At 39.6% G+C, this 13601-nt stretch overlaps 1 protein-coding gene across 1 annotated transcript in view; it reads left to right on the top strand.

Moving 5' to 3' along the window:
• The window catches only part of CSMD3 (CUB and Sushi multiple domains 3), a 599019-nt gene that overhangs the window by 572865 nt on the left and 12553 nt on the right, over positions 1-13601 (top strand). Inside the window, exons 66-68 of the mRNA XM_057415252.1 lie at positions 7760-7871; positions 9152-9331; positions 13276-13341. Of these exons, the coding sequence (XP_057271235.1) occupies positions 7760-7871; positions 9152-9331; positions 13276-13341 (358 nt within the window). The remainder of the gene's footprint in view (positions 1-7759; positions 7872-9151; positions 9332-13275; positions 13342-13601) is intronic.

The following is a 13601-nucleotide window of genomic DNA, read 5'->3' on the forward strand; positions in this document are numbered from 1 at the left end:
GGAGAGGAGAATCAAAAAGAATGCAACTCCCATGGGTTGAGATAAGAACAGTTTAGTAACTAAGGTATAACACAAATCACTGCTGCTACCACCAATGATAATAATGATAAAGGAAATAACAAGGGAAGAGAATACAACACCTCACCACCGGCCAACCGATATCTCGCCCCCCCCCCCCCCAGCCCGACCAAGCTCCGACTGATACCTCCTCCAACCCTGCAGTCTCCCGGCCCTTCCAGCTCACTCCCAGTTACATCCTGGGCATGATGTGCTGTGGTATGGAATACCTCTTTGGTCAGTTTGGGTCAGGTGTCCTGTCTCTGCTTCCTCCTGGCTTCCCCTCCACCCTGGCAGAGCATGAGGCTCACAAAGTCCTTGGCCAAACCAAAACACCACTCATATCAGCTCTGTTCCCAGGCCGAAAGTCAAAACACAGCACTGCACCAGCTACCAAGAAGGAGAAAAATGACTGCTACTGCTGAACCCAGGACATTATCCACCCCTTATTCCATACCATTCACGTCATGCTCAGATCCCACATTTGCAATATACTCTTATCTTAGTGCATGGACCAGTAGCTATAAAGCTGCTGAGTCCATCTGGTCCATGATGGCAGGCTCCATCTCTTGTAACAGTCTTCCAGAGCAGGAGAGACTGTGTGCAGTGTTCACACTCGTGAATAACCTGGGCAATAGTGTCCATTGCTAAGTCCACCCCTCGATCATGAGTCCATCTCTATGTTGCATCTCTGCTCTGATGGCCTGAAGTGCCATGGGCCCACCAGGCTCAAAATAATTCACTGTCCCCTTCAGCAGTTTCTGCAGCTTGCTGCTGGGGACTCCATACAGCTGCCTTCCATCTCCGATGCTTCCAAAGCACTGGAGGGGCCCAGTGGACTAGATACTTGCCCATACTGTCCCACACACCCTGCCACTCATGACTGTCCAGCCTTGGGGAAAATCTCTTGGTCACCCTATATCGTCGTCTGACCCCAGACAAGACCCAAACCTGACTCTGCTTAACTTTTGAGATCAGACAAAATGGTCGTGGGTAGCACACAGTCTGTGTGTGTGCCAACATGCTGATCCCCATCACAGTCAGCAGGCAGGTCCCAAGGATACCCAAAGGCCATTGAAAACCTTCAGAACTCTCACACGATGCTGCTGTACTTGTCACTGGGGCTGGTGTAGCTGCTGTGCTTGCCGGCTCTCCCACCGCCAGCTTCTCTTTTCCTGAGTCCAGCTCTTCCTCCTCTGCCTTGCTGGGAAATGCTGCGTGGTCTCCTGCGTCCTCCTGGGGCTCGGCGGGCGGCTGCCGGGGAATGCTCCCGGCTGTCGCGGGGCTGGGCTCGGATTCGGGGCTCGGTTCCTCCGCAGGGCTCGGCTCCTCTGAGGGTCTCGGCTCCTCCGCCCCCTTCTCCCTCTGCTCGGCAGCCGCCTCCTTCCGCTCCTCGACCGCCCCGGCTTCCCCCACCGGCAGCCGTCCCCTCGCCGCCTCCGGCCCCGCTCCCGCCGCCGCTTGGTCCCTGGGGCCGCTCTCCCGGGCCGCTTCGGCTGCCGCCGGCTCTCGAGGCCGCTCCCCCTCAGTTCCCCGCAGCCTCACGAAGATGGAGAGTAGGGTGAGGGCCAGGACGGTGAAGAGCAGCCGGACGGCCAGGTACACGTCCTCGGCCACGTCCGTCCCGCCCTGCTGCTGGAGCCTGCCCGTATTACAAGCCATTGCCATAAAGCACAGTGAGACAAGAACCTTAGCCCAAGCCCCACACTTGACAAACACTAACACAGCAAATACCGGCTCTAAGTAAGTTACAACATTCTGAAGCTGTGAGATCAACAAGAACAACTCTGAGAGCCAATAAATCAGTATTGTGGTGAGTGACTATTAATCCGGTCAGATCTGTCGTTATCTCAACCCTTCGTGCCCCACGTTAGGCGCCAAAAAGAACTGTCGTGGTTTAAACCCAGTCAGGTAACTCGTTCACTCACAACCCCCTTTCTTTCCCTCCCCCTACTCCCAGAGGGACGGAGAGGAGAATCGAAAAGAATGCAACTCCCACGGGTTGAGATAAGAACAGTTTAGTAACTAAGGTATAACACAGATCACTACTGCTACCACCAATGATAATAATGATAAAGGAAATAACAAGGGAAGAGAATACAGCACCTCAGCACCAGCTGACCGATAACTTGCCCCCCAAGCCCGACCAAGCTCCGACCGATACCTCCTCCAACCCTGCAGTCTCCCAGCCCTCCCGGCTAACTCCCAGTTACATCCTGGGCATGACGTGCTGTGGTATGGAATACCTCTTTGGTCAGTTTGGGTCAGGTGTCCTGTCTCTGCTTCCTCCTGGCTTCCCCTCCTCCCTGGCAGAGCATGAGGCTCACAAAGTCCTTGGCCAAACCAAAACATCTCTATCAGCTCTGTTCCCGAGCTGAAAGTCAAAACACTGCACTGCACCAGCTACCAAGAAGGGGAAAAATGACTGCTACTGCTGAACCCAGGACACATCAAAATACCAGTTGAGTGCTCCTGGGATATCAGGCATGGCATGTAAATGACTAGCATCACCCATTTTAATTGTTATCAGTATGTACTTCTAGGATGTTTACCTTTCATCTGAGTATTTTTGATTTGACAGATGCACCATAACAGTGTGTTACAATGAAGACAAACTATCTTAGAACTTGGTGAATGCTGGCTTCATCTGTAATCTGGAAAATAAATTACTCCTTGGAAAGAAACTGTGGTTTTGAAATACTTTTTCATATATATTGCTAGTAACAGAAAAATGCTTATAGCACTTTCATCTTAAGCTGTTGTAATACAACGTACTACTAAATTGAAGAACAGTTTAGAACTCCTTAGACCAACCGGTCATATATGTAAGATTTATTACTCCTCATACTTTTCCAGCATATGTTTTTGTAGAAATTCAGCTATTTTCCCCTACATTAAAGCTTGAAGAGAGCCAAACAGCAGTCTGAATTTAGAAAGGAAAATAGCCACATTACAGTAGTGGTAGTTCTGTGTAAGTTCTTGGGTTCTGTTTTATGAAATGGCATATGAAACTTGATCTGTAGATGTGGAGCAACCCTGCAAATACTCTCTCTCTCTGAATGTAATGCTTATAAAAACGTCAGAGTTGATTGAAGTGTAGGATGAAATTCTAAGAGAAGTGCTGTGCTACCAGTAGTCCAGCTAATATAGTTGTCTCCATTAACACAGTTTACATTATCACTGCATCAATGAAAATGAAATTTGCACCTTATCAGACACCACACATTTTTCCTGGTTTCTTCTACTTCTTGGGATCCTGCGGTCTCTGGCTTCAGCCTGGTGTCAGCGAGGTGTGTTGGTATCAGAATCTGGAGTATGTCACAGGCAGGAATTTTTTCCTTTTTATTTTGGTCCCTGTAATTCTTGTTTTACCTGGGGTTATTTACAGTTTTTCCAACACACTTTTATACTGCTCACCATGCAGCTTCAAATTATATTTCAATCTACTCTATAAGGCACGCTTCATCTCAGTGATACTTGCCCCTTTTAACCCCTGAAACCTGATTATGTCCAAGTCTGCATTTCTTTAAAAGACCATGGTGAGTGTTCACAGCAATGAAGTCTCCAGGCCTTTGCTATCATTCCAGTTTTGGGCCTGTAATTCTCTACTGCATCACACTAAGGATAAATAGCTCATACTGCACATAATAGCTTCTTGTTACTACTATGGATATAAAAATGTGGTTTATCACAAAAAGATAAATGAAGGCATAAAAATAATTCATAAACAGCAGATCACAAGAAAATTTGATGTTACAGCTAAATCAAATAAACAAAAAAAAAAACCCACACAAAAAACAACCAACCAACCAAATCCCACAAAAACAATAACACACACATGCCCACACCCCCAACCCCCACAAACAAACAAACCAAACAAAAAACCTAAACAAAACTCCAGGCAGCTTAAGACACTTTCAGACAAAGGAGTCCTAGCAAACTCTGCCCAGAGGACTTGCAATCTCAATAGCCTGTTGCTATTGTGGCATTATTGCCTAATAGTGGCAATAGTGTATTGCTGGGCTACTAAACTACAGATACAGCAGACTTAATGAGTTGTGTTTTCATTCACTTAAAATGTGATGCTAAAAGATAGTGAAGAATAACTGACTTGCCATTAGCCTGTCGATCCTTTGGCAGGAATTGCTGGGGATGGAGAAGCTTATTAGGCTTCCTTCTTTGGTAAACTGAAGTCTAAGGAAAAATTGAATCTAGAGTAACTCATGAAAGCTAGAAATATCTTATGTTCATTTAAGGAGTATAAGAAATAATAAGGGTAATAATTTATTATTATTTTTCTAAATATTATACATTACTATAGTGTAATTTTGTTTTTTTTTTTAAATAGAGTACTATCCTTTTTTTTTATAAATGGATGCACAATTATATTTACGCATTTTCTTCTTGGGCTGCTATTTCTCCTGTTACAGAGCAGCACATACATGGTCTTTGGTTTTTAGCAAAAGGCAAAGTTAGTGATGTTGATTTTGGTAATATCTAAACCATAGCAGACACTATGGAAAAGCAGTATACAAGGAAAGCTTTCTTTTTCTTTCAGGATTGCATTCAAACACTGTTGTGTTATGCTGGTTTGGTACACTTCCCTAAAACAGGAGATTATAGTGAGCAAAGATATTTCAGCTGTTTCCCCAGCTCTCCTCACTAGTGCTTCTGTTCGAACTGTATAAAAAAAAAAAAAATTGAACTCAGAACATCTTGGACTGGGAATTTAAGACCATGGAATGCTGTATTGTAGCGCCACCTGGTGCCTCTTGCACAATAATATTGTAAAACAGACTTTCCAAAAAAGTAATTTAAAAGTTTTAGGAGCAGGGAGCTAGGGAGCTGGTTTTTTTTTCTTTCTTTTTTTTTTTTTTTTAATTTGACTAGCATGGCAGCATTTCTAAAAGTATCTTCATCCCTTGGCTGTGGGCCTTGCCACTTACTTGGCAACTTGATATATTTCTTTATCTCAGTGGTATATTTCTACTACTAAAGACTAAAGAAGTGGCTTGATGTTTAGGCAACCAAGCTGCAGTAAAGCCATAAGGTAGGCAGAGCTGCAGTGAAGATGGGTAGACAGTGGAAAACAAAAAAATCTGTGCATTTCTTTGTTCTGCTCTTCAAGTGAACAGGTTTCCTTCAATGTATCTGTCCAGCAGAAAACACCAGTCATAAAGGACTAATCCAAAGTGATAAATAGGCAGCTACAGAAGACTGAGAAGTTAAATAAAATAAAAAAAAAAAGTTCCTTCCTTTTTTCCACTGTTACCCACTGAGTCCTGTAGGTCTGACTATTATGGACATGATTGTCCAGTTCTTTCAACTCACAAAGTACGATTTTTCTGATGAGTAGAATTACAATACACTGATTTTTACTGTGTACACGGAATTCATTTTTCTGATCTATTGATTTTTTTATTCCTTTAAAGAGATTCTATACTATGACAGATTCATTTTAGGTAATACACTCCTAAGAAGTAGATGAAAATTTCAAGATTGCAGTTTTTTGATTAATTCACTACTGCCCATATTTACATGATGTGGAGCTGATAGATGAAAGATAATCGCATTGTAAGAAAGAACTGTTGAACTCTGAAGAGAAGATGCAGTTGTTGTTTTGTTTTTTTTTTTAAAGAATGCATCACATAAGGTGTTAGTTGAAAATAAATGCAGTAGCATAACTAAGGAGTTAAAGCCCTACAGTAGCTTCTTCTGGAGTTGCTATTGACTGTTGAGTCTAAATCTCTAGCTTAGTTACAGTTTATAATTAGGTAGCTGAGTATAAGTAGCCAACTAACCTCTTCACCTCATTGGCTTCCATGATGCACAGCTACTCCACATCACAAAACAATTATATTTTTTCTTTGATGTTTTATATTCAAGGAGATCAGAGTCAACTTTGAAATAATGAAGTGGAAAGAACATTAAAGTCCTATTCTCTTTATTAAGAAACAATGTTTAATAATTAAACTGAGGTTTGCTTTTGGTGTGGCCAAGGGTGAAAGGGTACTGATTTTAAAGCCAATGTTGAAGTATTGTATTCCCTAAAAACTAAACATTAAACAAGATAGGTGTTCTTTCCATAGCTGTGAATGGAGATCACTTTGATAGAGGCAGGTTACTGAAATGAATAAATATTTCATAAGACTAGTAATTGTTGTAAAGTAGTATATTGGTGTTGGTTGTTTTAACCAAGTTCTTTACCACACAGAAAAGTACTTCTATTTCTATTTGGTACAACTGCTAAAACTTGTATTATTTTCCCACTTTGTGCTTAATTATGCAACTGATTTAGTGCATTTTCTTCAAAATCTTCTAAAAGTAATGACGTATTCCAGTGAGCACATAAAAGAATTAAAAAAAGGAATTTTAAATCATGTACTGTGTTGAAAAGCTATTATCTGTAGTTCATGGATTATTATTAAATTTATTCTGATGAGAAGCTTGAGCTGGAATGGCATACTGCAATAAACTTTCAAATGACTACTTCTAGCAGTGAAACACTGTTTCCCAGAGCTAAACTGTTGTGAAGAAGTCCAAATTTTACCTTTGAGCATCAATTTGAATCATGTTATACATTTAAACAAAATAATAATAATCATCATCATCCAACACACACACACACAAAAAAAACACATTAAAAAAAAACAACAAATAAACAAATAAACAAACCAAACCAAAAAAAATCCTAAACACAGAACCATAAATGTGCTGTCACATCGAGTTCAAAATTTTCAAATTCTTGTTTAAACATGAGTTGATAAATATATTAATACAGGTCACTGCAGAAAAATAGATGTGATCTTTGCACTTTAATATTTGAGTTAACCACTCAGAGCATGTGATAAACTACTGCTAGAATGATATACTTGTAACAGAATTTCCCTGCTCTTGAGGGAAACTGAGAATTATTTGCATTTTCATAAATGTCACCATAACTGGACATACTGAAGAAGTTTGTGCAGAAACTGTTGTTCACTAAAGAATTCTATTTTCCTTTTCATGCAACATATACACACAATAATAATAATTAAAACCTCATCTCAGATGAATTGCTACTGTAAATTTTAATGTACTTGCATTCTGGTTTCTATTTATCCACATGATATAAAAAACAATTCTTTTTTTACCTCTTGGCATCAAAAAATTTAAATTGTTATAGGAGTATTATAATCCCTGATGTATGAGATAGTTTTGTTGGCCAGACCTTGCGTGTTCTGATGAAATATTTCTGATTATAATTTGTGAATTCATTCAGCATTTCACAAAGGGGGTTTAATTCATTAAATGTCCAACAGAATCTATTGTTAATTTTATCTCTGCCACTTCTCTGGTCTTCTGCAAGATTGCCTAACTGGTTCATCCTTGGTTGAGAGCTGCAAAGCCACATTAAACTTGGTTTCCAGATTCACAGTGCCTCAGCTATTCTGGGCCAAAAGCAGCACACCGGATATACTACAGGAGATGAAATTTCGATTCTCTTCCATAGAGGATTTCAGTTGTTGGGAGAGAATTTTAATAAGTATGAAACAAATTTTAATTTCATATCAAAATGCTCTGTGAAATTACTTTCTACAGCAGGAGCATCACAGTTTATTGAGGCTGTATTGTGTGGAGGGGTTTACTATCGAATTTGAAAGAAATAAACCAAGTGACATTTTCTAATAACAATATCACTGTATTTTCTACTTTTCAACAGGTAGGAAATATTGTTCAATTTCAGTGTAAAAAAGGACACCTTCTCCATGGCTCAACAACACGAACTTGCCTTCCTGATCTTACATGGAGTGGAATCCAGCCAGAATGTATATGTAAGTAAATGATTGATAGATTTTTGATCAATCATTTTATCTAGGATATTTAGTTACCATAACACTGTTATAAAGTTAATTCATATAGCTTTAGTAGCTTAAAGTTAATAAAAAATTACATTACTATCTTACAGAAGCTAGAAATATGGTTTTGCCTATAGAATGAAATGAAAAGCACAACATAAAATAATAACAGACAGAATAACAGTCAGCTCTTCATCCAAAGGGATGCTGAAAATAAGTAAGAGGGTGCAACCCTTCCAAGGAGAAGAGGAGATGGTGAGAACAGGATCATGCGGGTAAAGCGCTGCAGAACCCTAACTTCTACCAGAGCATACAATAACTAGCAGTCTAGTAAAGACTATGAGTTGTTTCTCAACTAAGGAATCAGCATATTTTAAGAAGGGGGAAAAAAGAGTGTTGTAACTCAAAAGTTTTGAATCTGAAATGGAGAGAACATGCTTACTTGGGTACAGGAAGTGATATTTAATTTTTTAGATCTTTTACACTTTGATAAACAGTGATAATTTGCTGAAGGTATAACGTCATAGTTAATCAGCTGCCAGCTGTATTTTTCGGAAAATAGCCTCACCTTATAAGATCTGACCTTACAGAATCACTTCAGTGTATGGAGAGCTTATCCACAGAAGAAAACAGTTGGTAATGTTTCAGTTGGTGCTAGCAGTACCCCTAAGCAAACAGCAAATCAGTATCTCAGTGTGTTGAAAGATGAGGTCTGATCTTGGACATGTGCTGGTTTTGAGATAACACAAGACTTTCAGATTCTGGCGGTTGTTAAAGACATAAGACACCGTCATGAGGTTAGGAATAGTAATTAATTTTTCTACCTGATATTTAAAACTTGCCTCATCTACAATCTTTCATAGTGTTTTCCAAATGACCCATTTATTTACTGTTATTCAATGCTACACAGATATCATAAGTCATGTAAGTAACAATCTATGATTGCTTTTAACTGTGGTAAGATATGTGCTGTATATGTTTGCATATGCAGAAAATTTTTTTTGGTCATGCAAGTACCTTTAAGTTGATTCTTGATCCCTTAAAATTGAAAGGTCCATTTTCAAGATGTATTTACAGGCTCAGGACAGTAATTTATAGGTTGCATAGTAATTTTTAATGTGAATTTAAAATGTATTAATATTTTATGCTTAGTGAATTTTTTTTTATTAGTTACCTGTTAGAATGGGTATAGATTATTTTTTTTCATAAATATTTTCAACATTTTAACTGAAGGATATTTTATCTTTTCTTTGTAGCTCACAGCTGTAAGCAACCAGAAACACCAACTCATGCTAATGTTGTAGGAATGGATCTTCCCTCACTTGGTTATACATTGATTTACACTTGTCAGCCAGGCTTCTTCCTGGCAGGAGGATCAGAGCATAGAGCCTGTAGGTCTGATGGTACCTGGACTGGGAAAGTTCCAGTTTGTGAAGGTAAGCTCTTCTGTTACCACTGCATCTGTCATCTCTCATATTTCAGTGATTTTCTCTACTTGCAGTCCAATAAGTTAAGGGAGAATGGTGAGAACGAGGAGGGAGAACATCTGAAAGCATAACTGTAATCCTTTCCCTGTTGTGTCTAATGTACTTGTCGTTCATTTGCATGTTCAGATGTGTCAGTTCTAGTTGCTATTCTGGAAGCCAAATATTTGTGTAACACCTACTTTTAGACTTCTGACTGAGTCAGATGTGGATTCTGTTTTTGTAAGCTCAGTGGAATAAGAATTTCAGTGGGTTTTGCACATACCTACTAAATATAGATCAGGATAATTCTATTTACAGAGATTGTCAGCTGCAAGACAGCTATTGCAGTTGCAGTACTACTATGATATAGCTGCATCACAGACACATGGTGGGATGACTCACACAAGTCGGGTGCTGCAATAGATGGCTATGAACTCATGAAAAGTTATAGGCAATAAAGGAGAGGTAGTGGCAAGCCCTGTATGTTAAGGAGTGTTTTGACTTTCTGGAGCCTTGATGGTGGTGACAATGTGGTTGAGTATTTACAGGTAAGAACCAGGGGGAAGGACAAGAGTGAAATACCAAGGTGGGAGTCTCTTCCAGACCTAACTGGTCTGGAAGTAAGGAAAAGGGTTGGCAGGACTGCTACCTTGGACTTCTGGAACACCCTCAGTAAGTCTGCAAATAGCACCACGCTGAGTAGGAATGCTGATCTGCTGATCATCTGGAGGACAGGACAGGGACTGGATTGATGGGCCAAGGGCAACTGTATAGGGTTCAGCAGGGTGAAGTGCCACATCCTGCACTTGTATCACATCCCATGTTACACTACAGGCTTGGGGAAGAGTGGCTGAGAGGCTGCCCAGAGGAAAAGGACCTGGGGATGTTGTTGACAGGCAGCTGAATATGAGCCAGCAGTGTGCCCAAGAAGGCCAGCAGCATCCTGGCTTGTATCAAAAATAGAGTGGCCAGCAGGACTAGGGAAGTGATCATCCCCCTAGGTACTCTGTACTGGTGAGGCCACACCTTGAATAGTGTGTTTACTTTTTCTACCCTCACTTCAAGAAAGATATTGAGATGCTGGAGTGCATCCAGAGAAGTGCAGCAAAGCTGGTGAAGGGTCTACAGTACAAGTCTTATGAGGAATGGCTGAGAACACTGGGGTTGATTAGCCTGGAGAAATGGAGGCTGATGGGAGCCCTCATCACTCTCCACAACTACGTAGAAGGAGGTTGTGGTGAAATGGATGTCCCAAGTAACAAGCATTAGGACAAGAGGAAACAGCCTCAAGTTGTTCTAGGGAAGGTTTATATCACATTTTAGGAAAAAAATTTCATCACAGAGTGGGTTATTAAACATTGGAATAGGCTGCCCAGGGAAGTGGAGGGTGGAGGTATTTAAAAGACGTAGCGCTTAGGAGCAGGGTTTAGTGGTGGACTTGGCAGTGTAAGGTTAACAATTGGACTTGATGAACTTACAGGTCATCAACTTTTCTAACTTAAATGATTCTATGATACTATTACTCTATTCTGATGTTGGAGAAGGATGCATAAAGTCCCATGTGGGTGTCTGAATCACTGCATGGATTTATTCCATAGGGTTTAATATTATTTTATATTTGTATATAAGCAACAACATAGTACTTGCAAACAAAATGCAACCAAACTTTATTCTTAATATTCCAACATTTTATTTTGTTTTTATTTTTTTTTTTAATACATACTTTGTCATGGCAGGGCATGAAAAACCTCATAGCAAAATCGTGGTGAGAATGGTGCTTTTCATCTAAGATAAGAAACATTATCAAGTACAGCAACTGTTTGGAATTCTATTTCCTGACTCATTAAAGCACCTTCCAGATTACTGGTACTTACTGTTTCAGATGTGGTTATCCCCAGGGTTCTTTCAGAGGCATTAAAAGGATATAGCTAAACACTGCTACTTGGGAGACAAATAAGAATCAAATTTGTATTACTAAAAAACAGGTGTCCTGACGTTACATGCCAGGCAAGCACTGCAGGAAAACAAAGTAGAGCTTTGGGAAAGTGCTAGAAAGCAAGCTGCCAGGAAGCTTATGACTTGTTCTGTACTCAGAAAGTGTTACGAAAGGCCAGATGTGATTCATGCATTGTATTTTGATCCAAGAATTTTCTGCTGATGATACTGAAACAAGTAGTATTAGCTGTCCTATCTGATAGTAAGGAACCTATATGACATTTTTTAAAAACGTATTAAGTTGTAACTATGAGTGTATCTACCTTGTCATATAACTTAGTTTCCCAATGTCCTGAACAATTGTCACAGAAATGAAAAACTTTTAAGATCAGAGGCTTTGCTTCTTCCTTTTTAGCAGGGGAGAAAGCTAAGAATCAGCAACATATTGTAAAGTATGGACTCTATTTAGATGAAGTAAAACATCTCTTAAATGTTTTCAATTTTACTTATTACAGGGGGGAAACATCTCTCTCCTATGGAAGGGAGAAGAGCACCAGGTGAAGTTGCTCACTTCCATTGGAAGTAGATGAAAAAGAATAAAGCATTTTGAAGCACGCCCTTCAGGTTGAAGTTCAGTAAATTCCATTCAAAATGAGGAGGAAATAGAGATTAATCAATCAATAGTAACCGGTCATGAGAATTTTAGGCTGAATTCCTACCCCTGCTCTAGTTTCTTGTCAGTTTTAAGCTATATACCAAGAACAAGCTTTCTGTAATAAGCTAGAAGTTATTCTCAAAACATTCTCAGTGCTTCTTGCTAAAGTTTCCTTTTTGTGCAGAAAAATGCTCAGGGAGAAGGTTGTTCCTTTTCTTGTCTATTGGTTTTGAAGTATCAATCAGAGAGAAAAGGCCTGGGTTCAAAGCCAAGATCCAAAATACAAAATATTGAAATAACTGTTGGAGCAAGGAATGGAGCCTAGCATTGCATGAGACTATGCTACATTAGGAGACGGAATTATGTGTCTTCTTTATGGCCAAATGAATCCCAATTAGTTTCTGCAAAATAAAATAGCTTCAGGTGCAGGAAATTACACTGTCCCATTGCATTTAGTTGATCATCTACAGTGGTGGGAGAGTTCTTGCTCTAAGCACAGAAGAAATTAAATAAATTCTCCAAATTCCAATGCTCAAATCATCTGAGCAGTTGAAGATGCTGGGGACAGCCTTATTTGTTTCTTTCTGTTGCTATTCTTTAAAGAAACAGCAACCTCCTCCATTAGCAGAAGATTAAGCATGCATCTTTAGGTTTTCAGAGTCTTAAACACAGAATCACAAAATAGTTTGGGTTGGAAGGGACCCTCAAAGGTCATCTAGTCCAGTGTCCCTGCAGCAAACAGAGATATCTTCAACTAGATCAGATTGTTCAAAACCACATCCAGCCTTGGACTTGAATGTCTTCAGGGATGGCACATCTACCATCTCTCTGTGCAACTTAAGTGATATCTAGCTCACTACTGTGAAAGATAATTAAATTCTGAAGAGAAGCATAATTTAAAATGCCCTTTTTATGTGTGTCTTCATTGTTTGGTGTTAAATTGATTCTAGTCAAAGCACTATTGACACTGCTGTTTTGTGTCGATCCCAATTTAAATGACATAATTTGCCTTAGATGACATAACTAGACAACATCTAACATATTAAGCACATAGTCCAGGACTGTGAATTCTGAACTGTGGATCCTGAAGTGAAAGCCCCCACTGTTGCAAATGTCTTTGTAGCATCCAGGTGACTGACTTGGGAGAAAATGTGACAATGGAAGAAACCAGTGTTTCTGTGATATTAAGGCTTGATACTGATCAAGTCTGAAACATCTTACATTCTTTCTAGCAAATAAACTCCATTATGGAAATTATTTTCCTAGTTTCTGAGTAATATATTTGCTACTGATTTTTGGTTTTGTCATTTATTCTTTCCAACAGCTGGTTCAAAAATATTAGTGAAGGATCCCAGACCAGCTTTGGGAACACCAAGTCCCAAACTGAGTGGTAAGTACTTTGAGGAATATATACATGTAAACAATTTCTGTAGGAAAGACAGCAAGAGTTGATTGAGTGAGATGACAATGAATGGCTTAGAATGAATAAAGGGTGCTAGATTAGGCATTACATTAACAGAGCAAACCCATTATTAATTAAATTATTTCCCATTGTTTAAGTCCATCTATACTGCATGTTATTCTTTGTATCCATTTACAGTTTCTAGCTGTTATGTGAGGAGGATTTTATTAGTTTTACAGAAATCACTG

This window comes from Pezoporus wallicus, unplaced genomic scaffold (assembly GCF_028554395.1).
Source record: "Pezoporus wallicus isolate ANWC-B61680 ecotype Strahan unplaced genomic scaffold, APGP_CSIRO_Pwel_v1 contig_3812, whole genome shotgun sequence".
Taxonomy (NCBI): Eukaryota; Metazoa; Chordata; class Aves; order Psittaciformes; family Psittacidae; genus Pezoporus; species Pezoporus wallicus.